Source organism: Notothenia rossii, assembly GCF_949606895.1.
Source record: "Notothenia rossii genome assembly, chromosome: 4".
NCBI classification, from domain to species: domain Eukaryota; kingdom Metazoa; phylum Chordata; class Actinopteri; order Perciformes; family Nototheniidae; genus Notothenia; species Notothenia rossii.
The window spans coordinates 57,422,645-57,442,243 of NC_136902.1; the positions used below are offsets into that span (position 1 = coordinate 57,422,645).

General features: G+C 40.1%; 1 protein-coding gene and 1 long non-coding RNA gene across 5 annotated transcripts in view; one reads left to right on the plus strand and one right to left on the minus strand.

Moving 5' to 3' along the window:
* Positions 1 to 464: 464 nt before the first annotated feature.
* The window catches only part of caln1 (calneuron 1), a 274,355-nt gene continuing 255,220 nt past the window's right edge, over positions 465 to 19,599 (minus strand). For 2 of the 4 annotated variants that reach the window (XM_079677744.1, XM_079677745.1), the window contains one exon: positions 465 to 3,250. In XM_079677744.1, the coding sequence (XP_079533870.1) occupies positions 3,123 to 3,250 (128 nt within the window). In that variant the 3' untranslated portion in view covers positions 465 to 3,122. The remainder of the gene's footprint in view (positions 3,251 to 19,599) is intronic. The other 2 variants (XR_013807575.1, XR_013807576.1) reach the window with 2 other exon arrangements.
* LOC307037041 lies at positions 3,257 to 19,389 on the plus strand. Its single transcript, XR_013807579.1, has 3 exons — positions 3,257 to 10,169; positions 11,737 to 11,785; positions 14,337 to 19,389. It is a non-coding gene; the product is annotated as an uncharacterized lncRNA (long non-coding RNA).

The window sequence follows — 19,599 nt, forward strand, 5'->3', positions numbered from 1 at the left end:
AATACTAGTATGTCAAATATAATCTGAAAACAAATTGTTAACATATTAGTAAAGCATGCAACAAGTTGTTATAAAAATCTCAAGAAATCTGTTTTGTTATAGTTTGCATTAATATATATAAAGCAATTGAAAAGTTATTTTATAACATTAAGTCAACTCAATGGAGTGAGCAGAATTCAAAAAGCCATAATAGATTTCATAATAAAGTATAGGCAATGGTAAGATATAACATTGAAAAAAGAAAAATCTTGATTAAATGTATCTTTTAAAAAGTCAAATATGGCTTCAAAAAGTCATAACAAGTGATCGTAGCCTATAGCCGAAAATGTCAGCGTACTCTTTGGAAAAATACATACTGAGATCTAATTTGATTCATTATTTGAATACCTTTAAGACCCTGCAGACCCCCTGGAATAGATCATGGCTGCTAATGACCACACAGTAAAATAAACCATAAAGCACCATTTAAAAAAACACAGTTTTATTGCATCAATGTTTAATCATTTGACTTTTGTACAGATCTCCATATTTACAATCACATAATTAATATGCCTCTAAGTCTACAACTGAAAGTATTTCTATAGTCTACATGTTTAAATATTACACATGCAAAGTATGTATAGGGTGTTCTTGTCTAATACAAATGCTATGTTATTAGCTATGTACAAAGTCACATAACGATAACACCATGCTACTGAAGAGACACTGTGCGTTTCCCCTCCAAAATAAAAGCCTTTAAACATGCAACTGTTCTGCAGGGGCGAGGACAGTTTACAGTAACATGAACTCAAATAAAACACAGAAATAAATACAAATAAAATCTACATTACAATGCTTTTTTTCAAAGAAAAATGTATGTTTGACTAGTTAACATGCTAGCAGTGTGTGAATTTGGTGGGACATTTTCACCACTGCTGCAAAATGATTTAAAACAATAATATTACATTTGAATCAGTGTTACCTTTTCATTTACAAAAAAGGCCAAAACCAGTGTGACCTAAATATGTGACCTACATATGTAGACTGTCTTTGCACAAAGTGCTCTTTACTCAGTCTTCAAAATGTAATGTTAGTAATTTATTAGTGATTTTCCTTCCATAGGCAAGAATATATATATACATATATACAGAATATATATATACATATATATTCTGTTTAAAATACAAGTAATGCTCTACCCACAGTGTTGATAGATGAAAGTCAACATTTAAGTACATACATAAAAATCTTCATATTTTAACATTTAACATCAACAGTTGTCAGACATTGTGAATATAAAGCCTGGCTTTGCCAAAGTGCTTTCAGCTACACATCTCACTTCCCCTCTAGATGGCAGTCTGTCACCACCCTACAACCCTCTTCATAATTTCCCTGGAATGGACGACTGGTACAGTGCAAACACATTACAGGAACAGACCAAATGTAACAGGACAGACATGTTTCTGCCAAACAATGCCAGGTTGATCTTGTGTTTCCACATTGGAACACGTTAAAGAGTCTATATTGTGTCTGGGTCACCTCTGTGGAGTTCTATGGCTTTGGCAAGAGGGTTGGGGGGGGAGGGAAGAGGGGGTCTTCACCTCCTGACCTGTTTGTAATGGGGCAGCCACCTCTCTCTCTGCTGGTCCCCCTCCCCCTCAGAACCCGAGAGAGCGGAGAGCACCAACAGTCACACACACACACACACACACACACACACACACACACACACACACACACACACACACACACACACACACACACACACACACACACACACACACACACACACACACACACACACTCAGCAGAACCAGACGGTGTATTTACAAAAGATGCTTACTTGATCTCATGCACTTGATAACAGGTGTTTGTACATACATGTGACGTGATGATGTCAGAGCAGGAGTTCAGAGCACTCCTCAGTCAGAATCAACCTGTTAAGAATTCACTCAAAGTTTGACAAGAACCTTATTTTACACAAATTGTTGTGATTCATAGTTCTTTATCTGTGGTCTTCACACAATAGGGACAATTCAAAAAGGAGAAAATGTTGAATGCTAAATATATTTTTTTGTTCATATAGATCTTTGCAGACTTAGTTTAATGATGGATTCAAATTCATAAAATGTGCAACAGTGATAGGGTCATTGATGGATAAATTATAATTCCTTTTAATTTTAACATGACGTACTGTATAGATTTGTATTAAACAAATCCACCCTTACATCTACAGTATATATACTGTACATCTATCTTTAAACCTTACAGCATTTACAAACTGCATGTTTTCACATTACCAAGTTTGAACCCAACTTCCTTCCATAATTCCAGCGTGTTACCCAGGTAAGATAAAATATCCACCCTTTTATATGAAAGAGTGGATCTTTTATTTGAACAGGACAAAGACAACTTTCTTTGCACCTTAACAGTATTCAACCAACAGTGAAGGAGGAGATCTAAACACCACATTTCTGAGCTAGTGTGTTCTAAAATGAATATCACAGGGCCAAAACACAGGCCAGGAGTTACCATTCAACATTTTGACTGCACGCTCGACTGCTTGGTGTGGGTGGGTGATCTGATGCCAGCACTTTATACCAGCCACAGGCGAAGGGGATGGAAATAGGAGGTTGGAGAGCTGGAGCACTGTGAGCTGTGACGTACGGCTCTTTCTGCTTGAGTGGTGGCTGGGTCTATCATTTTACTTCCAGGAAGCATAAGAAAATACCGTAACTATTGTTCCCTTTCCGTGGTTCCATTTCAGTCCTGGTGGCTCATCAGACTCCTGCTGGGTGACAGATCTGCAGCTCTGAAAACCACTGCAGCTCTGAACTCCTGCACTCAAGCTTCTTTTTTTGTTACTTTTTTTTATTGCATCAAGGAAACATACACGACAGAGTATTATGTGTAATGTCAGCCCTTGAGTGTCCCTGTCAGAGTAAAGGGGGAGGAGCCCCAATGACTCCTCATGCTGGCTTCAGGTGGAGAGGTGCCACTTGTTCGAAAAAAAATGAAGAAAACATAAAAAATGTATTTTCTCGATGATTCATGTTCTTCATTTATTTATTTTCCTATCAGCAGGGATATGATCTCACCGCCTGGCATGCACATGCAGGCTGCTCCCTGCTCAGTGGGTGGAGCTACTCCATGCCGTTCCTCAGCATCTGGTTCGCTGCGATGAGCATCACGCTAATGATGAACGCCATGGCGAAGGCGCAGATCAGGCTCTTCCTCACGCACGTCTGACGGTTCTTCTTTGAAGGGTGGACTGAGAGAGAAATGAGAAGGAAACACAGGAAAGTGACAGCTTAAAAGACGGTTACACTTCTTTTTCTGACATGTTTGAATTTATCACCAGAGAAAGAAGATAATGAAGACAAACAGAGGGAGCACAATAAAAGGTACACAACACTTAGGGTGCATTCACACCTAATAGTCCGCTCTCTGGTGCGCACCAGGGGGCTCATTTATAAAGGGATATACGCAAAAAAAATGGCGTACGCCAGTTTCTACGCAATGTTTGCGATTTATAAAATACTAACTTGACGGGAAAACGTGCGGTCCTCCACACCAACTCTAACCCATGCGTACGCACTAAGCACAAAAACGGGAGAGACGAGAAACTGCGACACCATTTGCAGAAGGAAGAATGGAGAGAAATATGTGGAAATAATACCATAAATAAAATGTTACCTCTCATTTATCATGAAGAATTCATTTTCAAACATTGATCAAAGCCAATCTTAAAATGATTTAACAAACGCCTGTTTGAGACTCCTCAGTGCACACAAAAACATAACTGGGAGAAATAAATAAATACGTATATGTTATTTAAAACCACCTCGAATATGTTGTGTTAATATTATGAAATGTTTTCTCATAAATTATGCAGTAAGCAGGAGGACAGAATTACGTTTAAACTGACGCCGTTTTGCATTTCTATAGGTTGTACGAGCATGGTTTTATATACTACCATGTTTAATCATGTTTTATGCCGTTTGCTAAGACTTGATAAGTCGCTCGTAAAACACAGGAGGTATGGAAACTAAGAACACCCTATGTGGTAAATTGTACAGCTAATATAACACAACACATTAGTTGTATTTCCTTTAACTGGTGGATATAGAGTTGCTGCAGTGGAGACGCTGCGCACAGCTGATCGACAGCTGGGACACAAACCACCAAATACGAAAACATAATTCAGATCCAGTCGTCATGACTCCACTCCGGAGGGATTCTCCGATCATTTCTTACAGTTTCTCATCAAGGGGGGGTCTCCTGTCCCCGATACAAACACACTGCCTGAGGAAGGCTATGTGTATTTTTTTTGTTATTAACCTTTTTCGGACCACTTATTTATTTATTTTGGTGACGATCCGACCTCCATGCTGCTACTCTGGTTCAAACTGCATCCACCAAACAATATGATTTATCTCGACCTCCCCAAAATAACCAAAATCTGACACGGTGTGAGATGTCTTTTTTAGCTTTTCTGTCGTCATTTCCTGCGATCTTCTCCATGCAGTCAGTCAAAATGAATGAATGGACGTTTCTTTGACTATTTATAGGCAAACATGGGCGTTACGTGAAGCACGCAAAAGCTGCACCGCATTTCGAGTCGATTGTGATTTATAAAGGGAAACCGGCGTAGGAAGTGCTGTACGCACTTTCCTCGCCGGTACGCAATGTTTGGTGAATCAGAAAATGTCTGAACATTTTTGTACCTATTTTTGGGATTTCTACTACGTAAGCAACCTTCCCACGTGAATCCTACGCACGGCGTTATAAATGAGGCCCCAGACCACAGTTTGTTACATTGTTTCGGTTTGCGTTCACACGGGCAAAACTCAAACGGACTATAAACTTTAAACACAAGTCATGTGCACGGAAATGCTGTACAACCATTAGTCAGACATTAAGGGGGTAAAAATGCAAATCCCGGCAATTTCTACCGGAGCCTCCGCCATGGAGCATCGGCACTTTCGGCAGGTTATTCTCATGCTGCTGTTAATCTGGAGATCAACAGACACTAGCGGCCCGCGCATATGATTATATAATCAGACAACGTCCGTTAAAAAACATTATTGCACATATAGGCCCAATCCCAAACCACTCCCTCGACCCTACCCCTCTGTGACGGATTGAACTCCGTCTGTAGCCACACTCGCAGCTCAACGAGGCTCCCTCCCGTCAGATGGAGGGAGGACATACTGCAACAAGCTTTGGGACGGCCTCCCCTCTCTCCGGCAGAAACAGGAAATGCCGTAACTGTATGTAACAATGGTTTCAAATCAGCATCTCTTAGACAAAAAATGTAAATTAATAACTCAAATAAAACTCCAAACATCTTTAATTGTGTTACTTTTTTGTAAAGCTCTTTTAGTTTTAAACCTGATGTTTATAAGCTTCTTAGTTTTTTACAACAGTCTGTAAATATACATAACTTTATAATAAAATGCACACATTTACCTTTTTCTAGACTAAACACAGGTATGATCCTAAGTTAAAAACATATGAGGTTATCATGAGGTTGCTAACATCGCAGTTTATCAGTGGATGTTTGCTGGAACTACTTGTAAACAGCGTGTTTCCTGACGGACACACACAGCGTGACTCCGTTCAGATAGAGACCGGTCTCAAGTCAGGACCGCTGCAGACTCGCTGTTTGAGGGCTTGATAGCCCACTCCCCCTCCACACCGCTCCACACTTGTTGGTATGGAACAGCCCTCAATATGGCGGACCCTCCACGTGAACGCGCAAACGGAGGGGTAGAGTGTAGGGGTAGGGTGTAGGGGGCGGTTTGGGAATGGGCCATAATGAGAGACGTTCTGCAGTAAGGAGGGTAGTTTCCCCGACGACAGGTGTTCTTACTTTTCAGGACACGTTCGATTCCTGTTTTGAATAGTGTGCCGTCGATGGGTTTCATTCCATTTCAAAGTGCTTTTTGACGCTCCGTGTAAACTTCGCGCACTGCCACTCCAACATCCAATCACAGAGCTTGAGGACTGATCACGGGGTTTGTCAAGCTAAGCACATGGTGTAGTCCCAAACGATAGCTGAGGATTCTGGGTAGCGTAGTGTCTTCTGCCATCCAAAAACTCAGAAAAAATATTTGTTTCTCCGAATCGAAGGGGAAAAATACAGAAGCATTGTACACAATTTAAACCAATCAATGTTGTGTAATTAAAAAGGATAATTTGGTGTTTTTGAGTTGATGAGTAGTGCAGATATCACTGTAAAATCAATCGACAGTAAGGAGAATACTTACTTCTGGGTGTAAAATGATCCGTTACCCAATGGCAATGGACACTCGTAATACAATAAAGGGGACATGATCATTATCTTTTAAATAACGTTAACTAAAGGGAACAATCGATTTGACACAGCTGAAGCTCTGGCCTTCCTTAAAAACTAATTTAATACAAATCACAGTTGTATTACACACAATTGTTTGTGTGGTGCAGACACATAAATGTAGCAGAATGCGTGACTCTACTATGCAATGCAGTGTTAAGGAGTCGTGGTGGAGTCACGCATTCTTGTGAGATCAGGTTGTTACTTTTATGTAGTTGACGGAGAATTTTTACTTTACACGACACTGTTCAACACTTCATTCTGCTTCACTCTTTAACTAAACAACCGCGGATGTCTTGAAAGACTCTTTCGCTAAATATTTTGAAGATATCACGTTCTTGTGACACGTAAATACTACGCTTCCTATGTTTTGGTGCGGACTGCGTTCACACCAGCAATGAACCGCTCCAGAGTTCACTAGCAAGCGCTCCGAGACCACCTATTTTAGCGGACCAGAGTCCGGTTGTTTAGTTCACTTAATAGCAGTGTTGGGACTAACACCGTTATTTTTGGCAGTAACTAGTACTCTAACGCGTTGTTTTTTAAATTCAGTAACTCAGTTACCGTTACTACATGGTGCGCTTCTCCGTTATTTTTTTTATATAGTCTCGGCTCCCAGACGTTGGTGAGCGGCGCCAACAGCGAGGCGAACAGAGATGAGAACTGTACTTAAGTACAGTACTTGAGTAAATGTACTTAGATACTTCCTGTGTCACATGCGGAGACGCGCTGTGGGCGTGTTTGTGTGTTTACTAACAAGACTATCACGGCGGCTGCGGAGTTCAAGTCGAGTTTCTCCGCCTGGAGATATTCTCACTATTTCACTTTTGTCGAGCACAAAGAAAATAACGTTTTAGTTAAATGTAAGTTGTGTCTTGGCGGGTCAAAGATCCTATCTACTGCCCAAAACAGCAATTAAAATATGTTGAAACATCTGCAGAAACAACATGCTGGGACGAAGCTAGTAGCCTAGCTAAGACCGCAGACCCAGACTCATCCGACGCCACTCCACCTCCACCTAAGCAACAGCGGATGGATTTTAACCGAGGGACTGCTAGCCAGGGAAAAGTTGATAAAGCCATTGCACGGTATGTTGTAGAACACATGCAGGCTATTTCTACTATTTCTATTGCTATTTCTTGATCAACAGATTGTATTATTCTCCAATGCAATAACAGTACTGAAATGAAGGCTATAAGTGCATTAATGGGAGCCCTTTTTTTAAGTAACTAATGTGTTACTGTTCACAATAACGCGTTACTTTTGGGTCTAAGTAATCAGTAAAGTAACTGAGTTACTTGAATGAATGAAGTAACTAGTAATGGTAACTAGTTACTGGTTTTCAGTAACTAGCACAACACTGCTTAAGAGGTCTCGGATTGTGTTCACACCGACCCAGATGAACCGCAGCAAGCGGCTAAACGCACCAGGGTTCGATTCAACCGGACTATACAAGGCAGGTGTGAACGCACCCTTAGGGTAGCCTATTATATGTCAGTAAAAAGCAATATAAAAAAGAATTGTTCATCATTAAAAATATAAAAATCATCAAATATTATGCATCAAAATGTTATGCATAATATAGAAATTAATATTATAGTTTCCAATAAATAATAATAAAAAAATGGGATACTATAGTAAGACATAACATTCTCACAATAAAGTCAGTACTATACTATGTCATCAAAATACTTAAAAAAGCATAGTATTTTATAAAAAATACCATACAAATATCAAGTTATAAAAAGTCATAGTATAGTATGTCTTAAAAATACCATAAAAATCATTGTTTGTCAAAAAAAATGACATAAAGCATCATGGTATATGCCACAAAATGTCATCATATAAAATGGCAGTATACAGTAGTTTGTTAAAAAATTATGTAATACTATGGAATGTCCTAAAAGAGCGAAATGGTAACATATGTAGCAGAAAGTCATTTTATAGTTAGCCACAAAAATGTCACATAAGTATGTCAAACAGAAGTTCTCGAAATGATACAATATAGTATAACATGACAAAACGTCATAGTATAGTATGCAATAACAAGTCATGGTATAAAAAAACTCAATGTGGTTTACAGTATAACAAATAACCAAAAGTCAGTAAGAAAGTGTTTACTTCTGTGTCAAATGCTAAAACACATGTCTTAAAAATCAAGTCTTGCTACATCTGTCAAAATGCTATTTGGTTTGTTTGGAAAAGCAATGGAATATAGACCTCAGGCAGAATATGACTCCAAAAACGAAAGGCTTGGGCTATAAGAGGTTGGACATTGACAGGTAATGATCGAAAAGCCTAGCATAATAAAGTAACATGACGAGGCTCCAACAGGTCTGTACTAAAAACCTGTTTGCTAATAAAAGTGTCCCTAATATCAAACTGGGACGCTCCATCTACCCCTGTTGCTTCATTCTGCATTAGGAAATGTTCTAGTGGTTGTGGTATTTATGATGGCAGTAAAGGATTAAAGGAAGACAAAGTCTGTGCAGGGAGGACTCTGCAGTTGATGGGTGAATACAAACCTTCCCCCTGGAGACTGGGGTCTGTTAGCTCTGTGAATCCAATGTGTCCAATGTTAATTTACGTCACATACTCAACCAACAGATTTAATTAACGTTTCTACAAACATACTTATTTTTTACCAGAATAAAGCTAACCAAGTAGTTTAATTTGAATTGATATCTTTATCTACATGTTGAAGTCTCAAGGACTACCCAGGACAGAAGCGTTCCTTATTGAGTGAGTGTATTACGGGTTGGGAGTGAGGGTCTGTTGGAGGATGTTGGGACTTAGGGTGCGTTCACACCTGCCTTATATAGTCCGGTTGAATCGAACCCTGGTGCGTTTAGCCGCTTGGTGCCGTTCATTTGGGTCGGTGTGAATACAATCCGAGACCTCTTACAGATGTAGCACTGAATTTCAGACTCCAGCTTACAGCTTCCTGCCTACGACCTGCCTAAAACCAGTATAGAGGAATGTTAAGCCCTCCCAATATTTTCCAAGAGGGTGTTGCCAGATTTTCAATTTCAGGTTTTAACCAGGAGATGGCGCTTCATTCACAAATACAGAAAAGATGTTGCCTTTCATAGTTGACAGAAACTGCTTTGAAGAGAATTTGAAAATATAGTCTTCATATATTAAATAATCATAATAATAATGTAAATGTTTACATTACATTAAACCATGTATTTTGTAATGTCAGCATTTCATTCAGAAGAAAAGTAGTGATATTTGATATTTATACTCTATTCCAACAGATTAAACCATTTTCCCACTGTAGGCCGATGCATGAAATTCTTACATTTTTGCCAGTTATATTATGGAGCCGCTGTAAAAAAGGATTTGATCATTAAGTGATTGAAACTTTTGTCTTTAAGTTACTTTCACTTAACATATCAATTTATGCAATTTCTACTTAATTTCATAAGTTGTTATTATTTCAACTCAGCTCTGTAAGCCAGTTCAATGACCTCTACATTCTATGAAGTCAATTTGACTGAACAGTGAGTTGTGATGTGTAATAAGGTTCTGAAACTCTCCATGGCCTCTTAACATGGCAGTAGTGTTGACATATTCCTGCCCGGTGAAAATAGTCCCGATCTCATAGTTGTTTTCATTAATTGAATGCATTTAACAGGTACATGAGTTTTTTATTTTTTTACGATATACAGCAAGTGAACCACAGAGTTTGATTTGCCATTATCAAAAGAAGAACTTCCACCGGACAGATTGATGACTACGAAAAGCTAAGCGGCGGATGAATACGTTTTTGTGAAGCGATATGACAGTGATTTCGGCTGATGAACCACTGACGGACAGGCAAAGTCAGGTGAGTGGTTGCATATTTAATGGTTTCAGGCAAAACGAAAAGTAGCTAAATGGAGTTAAATCCACACCTAACTGGTGTTTGAATGTTTATAAAAGAGATTTTATTTCAGGGCAGTGTTATGAAAATGTCGGTTAACCAAGCTAACTTTACAGGATTATGATTATCTAAACTTTTATTAAATAAATAAGTTTCAAGTATTCTTACTCTTATGTATGACGCTTATGAATTTTTAAAAGGTTTAAATGGTAACTGTCTATATTTGTAGCTTAATTTAGAGAGGTTTTGTTTGTTCGTTCCAGTAATTAGCCTTGTCCCGGCTCTGTTTGGCTAAATATTTAAGCTAAATTAAGGTGTTTTGGTGAGGTTGTGTGTGTTCCTGCCAGTAATTAGCCGTGTCCCGGCTCTCTGTTCGGCTAAGAATTGTAGCTTGTTAGCCCCCGCCATGGCTTTGAAAGGGATGTCATTTGTGGATAAGTATAGGGGACTTGAAGATTGTTTTTTGTTAAGGCCGAGCAAGTGTTAAAGTGATTCTATCCTTGCAACGTTTTTCTGGTTCAGCTCACGCTAAACCTGCCCAGATACAGAGGGGGTGCCTCGCGCCATTGAATGAGTAAAATGCTAACTGTGTTCAGAAATAGCATTTATATTGTGTACAAATGCTATGTTCCACTCTTGAAATGGAGACAAATTTGTATTTCTGCTTTTTAGAAAATATTTTATAGAAAAGAAAGGAATATATTTAGTTTAATTTATTGAACTATGGTGCCCATAAAATACATGTCCCACAATGCATTTCGTTCTGTGACTTGCGCACTGAAGTGTCTTAATATCAGCCGTTTCTAGCGGCGGGAACAGTCGGTGCTCAAGGCACTTAAAAATGTTGATCTTTGATTGATGAGATTATTGTTATTTAATCTAATAAATTAATGGGATGTATGTAATTATAACACAGGGAAAGGTTACTGTTCACCCACAATAATAAATAAGATGTGCAATGGTTGTAATTGTTAGATATTTATATTATAATAAAATAAATAATATTTATACATGAACAATAATTTGTCCTAAACTTCTGCTTTCAGAGGTAGTCAAGTTATTACTAAAAAAACAATAATAATCCACTGAATAGTCTATGGAAAATAACTGCAAGCAAATAATCAACAATTACAACCATTGTATAATTTCTTTTAAGTTTGGTTAAAACAAACAATAGTTATTTCATTGATATATTTGGCATGCACGTAGACACAAAAATGCTCTATGTGGATGCAAACTAACCTTTCCCTGTTATTATTACATGCATCCCATGAATTTATTAGATTGAATATGCCTCATCAATACAAAGATGAACATTTCAAGTTGTTTATTTATTTAAATGAAGTACTGTTTAAGTCTTTATCATATGAATTCAGGGATAATATTGTAATTGTGAAAGCCAAGGCTTGTAGTTTATGGGCAACGTGACTGTTGTAATTGTGTGCATCTTATTCTTTGTCATGTTCTCAGTTCTTATTACTTTATTAAGGCCTGTTTCATAATGTACCTAAATGTGTGTTCTCTATTACAGACAGATTTTCAAAGATTTCCGTTTTGCTGCAACTGGATGAAGTGGACTTGTAAGTTGTGCAGGTTTTCCAGTTACAATGAGAAGCAAGGGCGCCGGAAGCAGGGGGGCCAGGGGGCCATTGGCCCCCCCACTTTTCAGCCCTGCCCCACATTTTCGCAGCAGCAGATGCCGCGGAAAACTGTACAAATCCCGTTTCAATAATTCCCCTCTACTCTAAAGTCGCATCTAAAACGCGATCTGATCTAGCTGTGTACATTTTGTTATTTTTGATTGTTATATTCAGTCTCACTAGCTTCAGGCATGTTTGAAGCTTGTAAAGGGAAGATGACAGCTCTCACTCGCCACTCTGCTGTTCCTCAGCGCCGCTCCCCCTCCCTCCCGCTGAAATTATGAATGTAAGGTGTATAGTAATCATAGATAACACGGCAGGGTCCGTTACAGTTTGTTTTTATCTGATTTCAAATAAGCAAAGTCTTGGCTTTCAGTACATTAAACTTGTTTTGGCAAATTCAGATGATAAATAGGCCTACAACTTTGAAGCTTGTAACGGAATAATTACAAGCGGAGAACGGAGTAATTTAACGTCACAGCAGGCATAACAACAGCCGGTGTTTCTCGTGAGTTTTTTCCCCGGGAAACAAACACAATACACACAAACGCAAAAATACACAAACACACACGTATATACACGCGGCGCGGAACACTGTACAAATCCCATTTCAATAATTCCCCTCTACTCTAAAGTCGCATCTAAAACGCGATCTGATCTAGCTGTGTATATTTTGTTATTTTGTATTGTTATATATATTCAATCTCATTAGCTACACGCATTTTTTAAGCTTGTAAAGGGAAGACCACAGCTCGCCTCTCACTGGCCACTCTGCTCTTCCGCAGCGCCGCTCCCCCTCCCTCCCGCTGAAATTATGAATGTAAGGCATAGTAATCATAGATAACACGGCAGGGTCCGTTACAGTTCGTTTTCATCTGATTTCAAATAAACAAAGTCTTGGCTTTCAGAATATTAAACTTGTTTCGGCAAATGCAGATGATAAATACAGGTTTGAAGTTTGTAATGGCATAATTACAAGCGGAGAACTGAGTAATTTAACGTCACAACAGGCATAACAACAGCCGGTGTTTCCCGTGAGTGCAGTAATCCAAACGAAAATATCTTCCCTCCGTAGTATTTTTGATCATTTGCTCCGCTAATAATCAATCAGATCGATGGATTCCAGAGAAGAGAAACACTTTAAAGGCCTTTTTCTCAAAACGATGACTCTGTAACAGTCATTATATAATGTGACATATTTTGCTTAATATTTGGAGTACAAAAACAATCCTGATCTCACTAGAAAGCTAGGAATCAAAATGTGTCTTCGGGTCAATGCGAACGATTTCGATGGAGCAGGTCACTTTGCATTAGGTAAAATAAAGCAGGCAGACATAACAGGAAGAATATGTACATTTTAACCCAATCAAATAGGACATTGTCACACCATTCAAATGTATCCATGTAAATTACAACCAATAAAAAAGCTTAGATTTGTTTATTTGTTACGTTGTTTACTTTATTTGTTACGTTGTTCTGCTGTGTGTGTCAGCCGTTAACCTAGAGATATAAAGAATATATACACTTGCAAACATGTCAGAAGAACCAGCGCAGAAGAAAACTAAATACGGTCAATCTAAACTTAAATTTAACAACTGGAAGGTCACATCCCTGACTACCACATCTCCGGAGGCTGGACCTTCTTCAAACAGCGAAGCCAGATGAACCCAAAAGCAGCAGCTCTAGTCTGCGGCCGCAGAAACTGTCAAAACCGCCGCCGACCCCACCGCCGCCGTTGTTGAACCGAAACAGGCTGGTTCCAACTGCATGGAGGTTTGCTGTCGGGACATTGAGGCGGTTAAAGCTGTACAGCTAACTATCAGAAAAAAGGAGACCGCTAGTAGATTATTTGGGCAAAGAGAAGGTACTTCAACGCAGAATGGTACAAAAACAGAGTGGTTAATTCTTTGCAAAACCACTAAACGATAGTGATAAATTGCGATGTTAACAACCTCATGATAACCTCATTTTTTTTTTTACTTAGGATCATACCTGTGTTTAGTCTAGAAAAAGGTGAATGTGTGCATTTTATTATAAAATTGTGTATATTTACAGACTGTTGCAAACACTAAGAAGCTTATAAACATCAGGTTTAAAACTAAGAGCTTTACAAAAAAGTAACACAATTAAAGATGTTTGGAGTTTTATTTGAGTTATTCATTTACATTTTTTGTCAAAGAGATGCTGATTTGAAACCGTTGTAGCCGTTACGGCATTTCCTGTTTCTGCCGGAGAGAGGGGAGTTTGTCCCAAAGCTTGCCGCTGTATTTACTCCCTCCATCTGACAGGAGGGAGCCTCATGTGTCACTCCACGGAGTTCACTCCGTCACGGAGGGGGAGTGTCTAGGGCGTAGTTTGGGATTGGGCCATACACACGCACTTTTTTTGGCCCCCCCAATTCTAAAATGAATCCGGCGCGCCTGATGAGAAGGCAACATGCACAGTTGCAGACTGTTGGTAGAATATTTCCTATATGTCTGTGTCTCCTCAGATTCAGGCAGAGTTCCAGAGAATTGTCACTACGGACCTGCTTTCATCGTTTCTGGATGGACTTGATGGCCTGGCATTGCTGGAGGTCTACAAAGGTGCATCCAGGACTGGAAGGAAGCCGGCACTAAAAGGCCTTTTGGACTGTGTGATCAGAGCTACGTGTGATTCACATGGGATGTGGGCACATAAGGCACACACGCACACACACACACACACCTGTAACTGCCTGCCGTCTGATTTTAAGACTTTCTGCGCTCATAAAGAATGATAAGAATAATGCGTTTTGAACTGGTTTCATTAATTAGTGAGTTTATTTAACACTAGAACCGCCAATCGGGTCAATTTGTGTGATGTGGTGTGTGTGCAATGTAACTTTTTTCAATAAAATATTAAAGTCTCCCAGTCCGTGACTTTTCCTGAAAGTGTGTTATGTAGCACCCTATGTTTTTTAAAAATTGCATTCTAATAGCGGGATATGTTCATGGCAACGTTACCATTTGAAACCTATGAGAACATGGTCAGAATCACAAACTGGAGCGGGAGCAAAGGGGAAATGCCCCTTCCCCTCAATGTGAGGCAGACACTTGAGTCCAGTGTCTCCCGTCGGTTCCCAGGCCTGACCACGGACCAGTGGCATAAAATTAGCGAAGAAGCATGGTTTTCATGGTTACCCTTCTGTTTATTCTCCGCGGTGGGGGCCGAGCAAGGACTCTGAGTAGAATATTCGTCGTGGCCAAACGGCGGTACTACACTTCCTTTAGGTTGCTGGGCCCGGAAACACTTTTTCCCATTGACTTACATGGGGAAAGAATGGTCTGTAAATCGTTGGATAATTTTTTTTAAACTAAACCACCCAGTATGAACACTTGTATAGCCCTAATAAAAAACATTCGTTCCTCAAGTTGTAAAAATGTGCTAATAACGTTATTCTGAGAGTTATATCCCTCTGCATTATGAACGCGCATCTAACCCACGGGACCGCGCCGCCCGGCACGTTCATGTTACGTGTTCAGCTGGTTCAGCACTACATGCGTTTATCTTTACCCATGGATGCACAATAACAACGGACCCATATCGTCTCACTGCCATCCCACGGAGCTGTAATAATGGATATATTGCACATGTTTGCTGTAATTCCTCATTTGTAAAATATTATACTACATGGGCTGTATGATTAAATCTTGTACCGTAAATGTTGTATTAAATAAAGTTAATATTACCGACGTTAGATTAACGTCCCTGTAGCTACTTATTGCACTAAGAAGCTTATTGCACTGTATATATATATATTAATATACATATATATATATATATACAGTGCAATAATTCTTCATTTTGGTTAAAGTTGCGCATGCGCTATGAGCGCACATACGGGTACTTCTCAGGCTTGCCGGGTAATCTGTGACGTTTCGCTCTCTCAAAAGTTGGGCCATTTTATCATCATGCGCCAAGCAACTCTCCTAGGAATGAATGAGGCCCCGCCTCCCACGCTGTATCCAGTTCATCCATGGGGCAGAGGTCAACGTGTATTAAAGTTTGAATCTTCCGGACAAAATTATAAAAAGTGCCGGTCAAAGGTCTTCTTTGTTATTTATTGAGCTTTAAAACAAATGAATAACGACTCTATATAATAATAAAATACACGGAGCCTCTCTTTTTCCTCCCTCTCTTCGGACAGCGTCAGTGTCTGTCTCATGCAGCAGCTGATCCAGTAATGAGTGACCTGGCCGACAGTAAAAATAAACATATTTATAACTAGTTTAGGCAGTTCGAGAGGTAATTAAAATAACTAAGGGCGATGATCTGACTGAAATGTGTGTTTTACCCCGTTCCCCGCTGCATCACAGCGGGAGGAGCTGCAAGTGAGCAGAGCTGCGTGTCTCCGTCCTGTCAGATTAGACTTCACTCGCGTTTATGTCCATATCGAGAGAAAGATAAATAATCTGAATTCAGTGTGCAGTTTACTTTGACGCGGGGGTGAGCAGCAGAGGTGGGGAGAGGCGGGGCTATTGCGTCATCATTATCAGAACATGATCGTATAATTACTGAGTTTTGTGTGTACTTGTAGTTATCTATACCTTCTAGTAACTGTTCTAGGTATAGACACTCCTGTATGGTTGAAGCCAGTGCCATGTACTCCACCTCGCATGTGGAGAGCGCTACTGTGGGCTGTTTTCTAGTTTTCCATGAAACTAGACAGCTGTTCTTACTAAGACTCACACAGTATCCTGTGGTACTGCGCCTGTCGCTGACATCAGACGCCCAGTCAGCATCACTGTAGGCCTGTATACCTAGCTTCTCACTGTTGTTTCTTTTGAAACTTAACCCTTTCTCAGAAGTACCGTTGAGGTATCTTAGAACATGTTTCACAGTAACCCACTGCTCTTCTGTAGGCTCAGCAAAATACTGTGATAACCTGCTTACCACAAAGCTTAAGTCTGGTCTGGTACAAGTGGTTAGGTATATAAGGCTTCCTACAGCCTCCCTGTACATCCTGACATCATTCATTTTTACTGCATCCTCAGTATATTCTAGTTTTGGTTCACAGGGCGTTTCTCTGGTTCTACAGTTTTCCATATTAAAACGCTGCAGTATCTTGTTAGTGTACTTTTCCTGTGACATGGTTACACATCCATCAGATTGGCTGAAATCGATACCCAGAAAATGTTTGAGTCTGTCTAGATCTTTCATTTGAAACTTTCCTGCGAGCATCTCTTTCACCTCTCTCAAAATCTTCTCATTGCTGGCTGCAATGATCAAGTCATCGACCCATATGATTATGATCGCCTTTTTGTCTTTTGACTCTTTGGCATAAACACAGTGGTCGGCTGGATTTTGTGTGTATTCGTTTTCAGTTAAACAATCGTGCAAGACTCTATTCCAATTTCGCCCTGATTGTTTGAGACCATAAAGTGATTTTTCTAGCTTATACACTAGACCATCATCCTTCTCTTCATAACCCTCTGGTGGATTGATATATATATCATAGTCTATGGGAGCGTGCAAATAAGCTGTTTTCACGTCCATCTGGTGTAGGAGCAGGTCCTCCTGCGCTGCTTTCTGTAACACCACCCTTACACTCGTCAGGTTTGCTGTGGGTGAAAACGTTTCCCCATAGTCTATTCCCATTACCTGGCTGTAACCCTTGGCCACAAACCGTGCTTTGTATTTGTCTCTTCCCTCTACATCGCTCTTGATGGAGTAAACTCATTTACCCCCCACTGTTTTCTTGCCTATAGAGAGGCGAAGTCCCTCCCCTTCCGGGAGCCTCCATGGGACCCCGGAAGCGGAAAATTATACATTGAATTCAATGGAGAGAGAAAACGTATCTTTTGATCCCGTTTGAATTGTGCCACGAATGACACATATGATGTTTGTCAATTTAAAAGAACATTTTGCAAGTCAAAAAAATTAAAATGTGTCGTAAAACTGTGAAGTAACACATTTTTTTGTGTTAAGCCGCTCAGTGAACTACATGTCTCTGGTCCCGCACAATACGCGTCACCAACACAAAGATGGCCGTCACGTTGGCACATTTAACCTCATTCTTTCAGAATGAGAATAAAAGTATAAAACGAGGTGAAAATCACTACAAGTCCAGGCACGTTGAGAGCTGTACATACACGAAAGGGGAGTTAGTCGGTTCTGTAAGAGCCAGCATGCGGGACCGGCTTTACAAGGTTTCGGTGAGTAATATGAGTGCAATGTTAACAGGTTAATGTCAGTCAATAAGGAGGAGAATGAAAAAGAAGATGATGAACCACAGACCCGGCATATAATGACTGCAGTGTGCAGGGCTGTGTTAATTTATGTTACTGTTATCAATAGCATTAGTTGACTGAGAAAACCGTCAAGAAAAAAAGTTTAGCGATGTTACGAGTCGACAAGCATAATATGAACCACGGCTGTGATTGACAACCTGGACAGCCAGTCAGAAGCTAGAATGCCAACCTAGAGAGCCAATCAGAACCTAGAACGGGTGTACTGTATACGGGTTTGTATGCTGTGGATAACATTAGTGTTCACAAGAACAAGGTACACTCCCGTGTTTTGTTTTAGTTGCTCTTCAGATTGAAGCGGCCAGTTTTATATCGACTATATGTGTGATCTCCTTTTTACATCTCGTTGTGTCATTTCAGTTTATTTGCTGTGTGTAGATTCAAGGATTTTGGTTATCTTGTCAATTTGTTTGGTTATCTAGGCACAGCTGTGTGTGACTCCCTCTGGTACACTGGTATGTTTTCCTAATGTAGAGAGCATTGATTAATTCATAAACTACACACTGAGTCTAGACCCTGACCAAATCCTTTTTTGTTGATCAAATGTTTTTCAAAAATGTAATACACATTTAAAAAAATACAATGTACAATCACAACCAATACAACACAAATTACAAAAAATTCAGAAAAAACAAACAACAACAATCAGACAAGAGGACAACATTTTGGAAAAATAAACCCTCCCACCCCCAGATCTGGACCATCCTTGTATTGCTCATTCAATCTATTATAGCATGTTAACAAACATGGTACTTACTTTATTTGTACAGATCTACATGGGAGAGGATGGCGCGATGCAGAGCGCTGTCTGTGGTTGTGCACGGGGGATGTACAAATGCAGCCACGCTGCAGCATTGGCAATATTTGCCATGTGGCAGATCAGCTCCACAGAAGTTGAGTGCCAGTGGAGGAAGCCTGGCACTTCAAAAGTAGTCCAGCCGGTGTCTCAACTCTACCAACAACAAGAGGAGACATACAACCCACTGGCCAGAGACATCGCCACTGAGGAAGTAGACTTGTTCAGGTCTCCACTGAGGGGCGCAGCGTGGCATGGCATGGCTTTTGTCACCTGAGCCAGAGCTGCAGCCTCAACATCAGGCCATTTTCAACGTGCCGGAGCTGGTGAAGGAGCGTGGGGGTCGGGGGCTTGAGGCAATTCTTGCCTCAATGCGACTGAGCAGAGACCATTAAGCTGCCATCCAGACAGCCACCGTAGGACAGCGGACAAATCCTCAGTGGCAGTTACACAGGCAGGGCAGGTTGACAGCCAATAATTTGGTGCTGTGCTGAGGTCGGGACTTTCATCCACTCCATGCGCGTCCCTCATGAAGAGGGTGCTAGGGGGGTACAATTTAGACGGAGTCATGGCTGTCAACTGGGGAGTTGTAAACGAGGTGTGTTTGGCCTTTTAAGTGTGACACATATGTAGTGATAAATGCTTCACCTGACCACTGTTCCTAAATAAAAAAAGTTTTCTGCATCGTC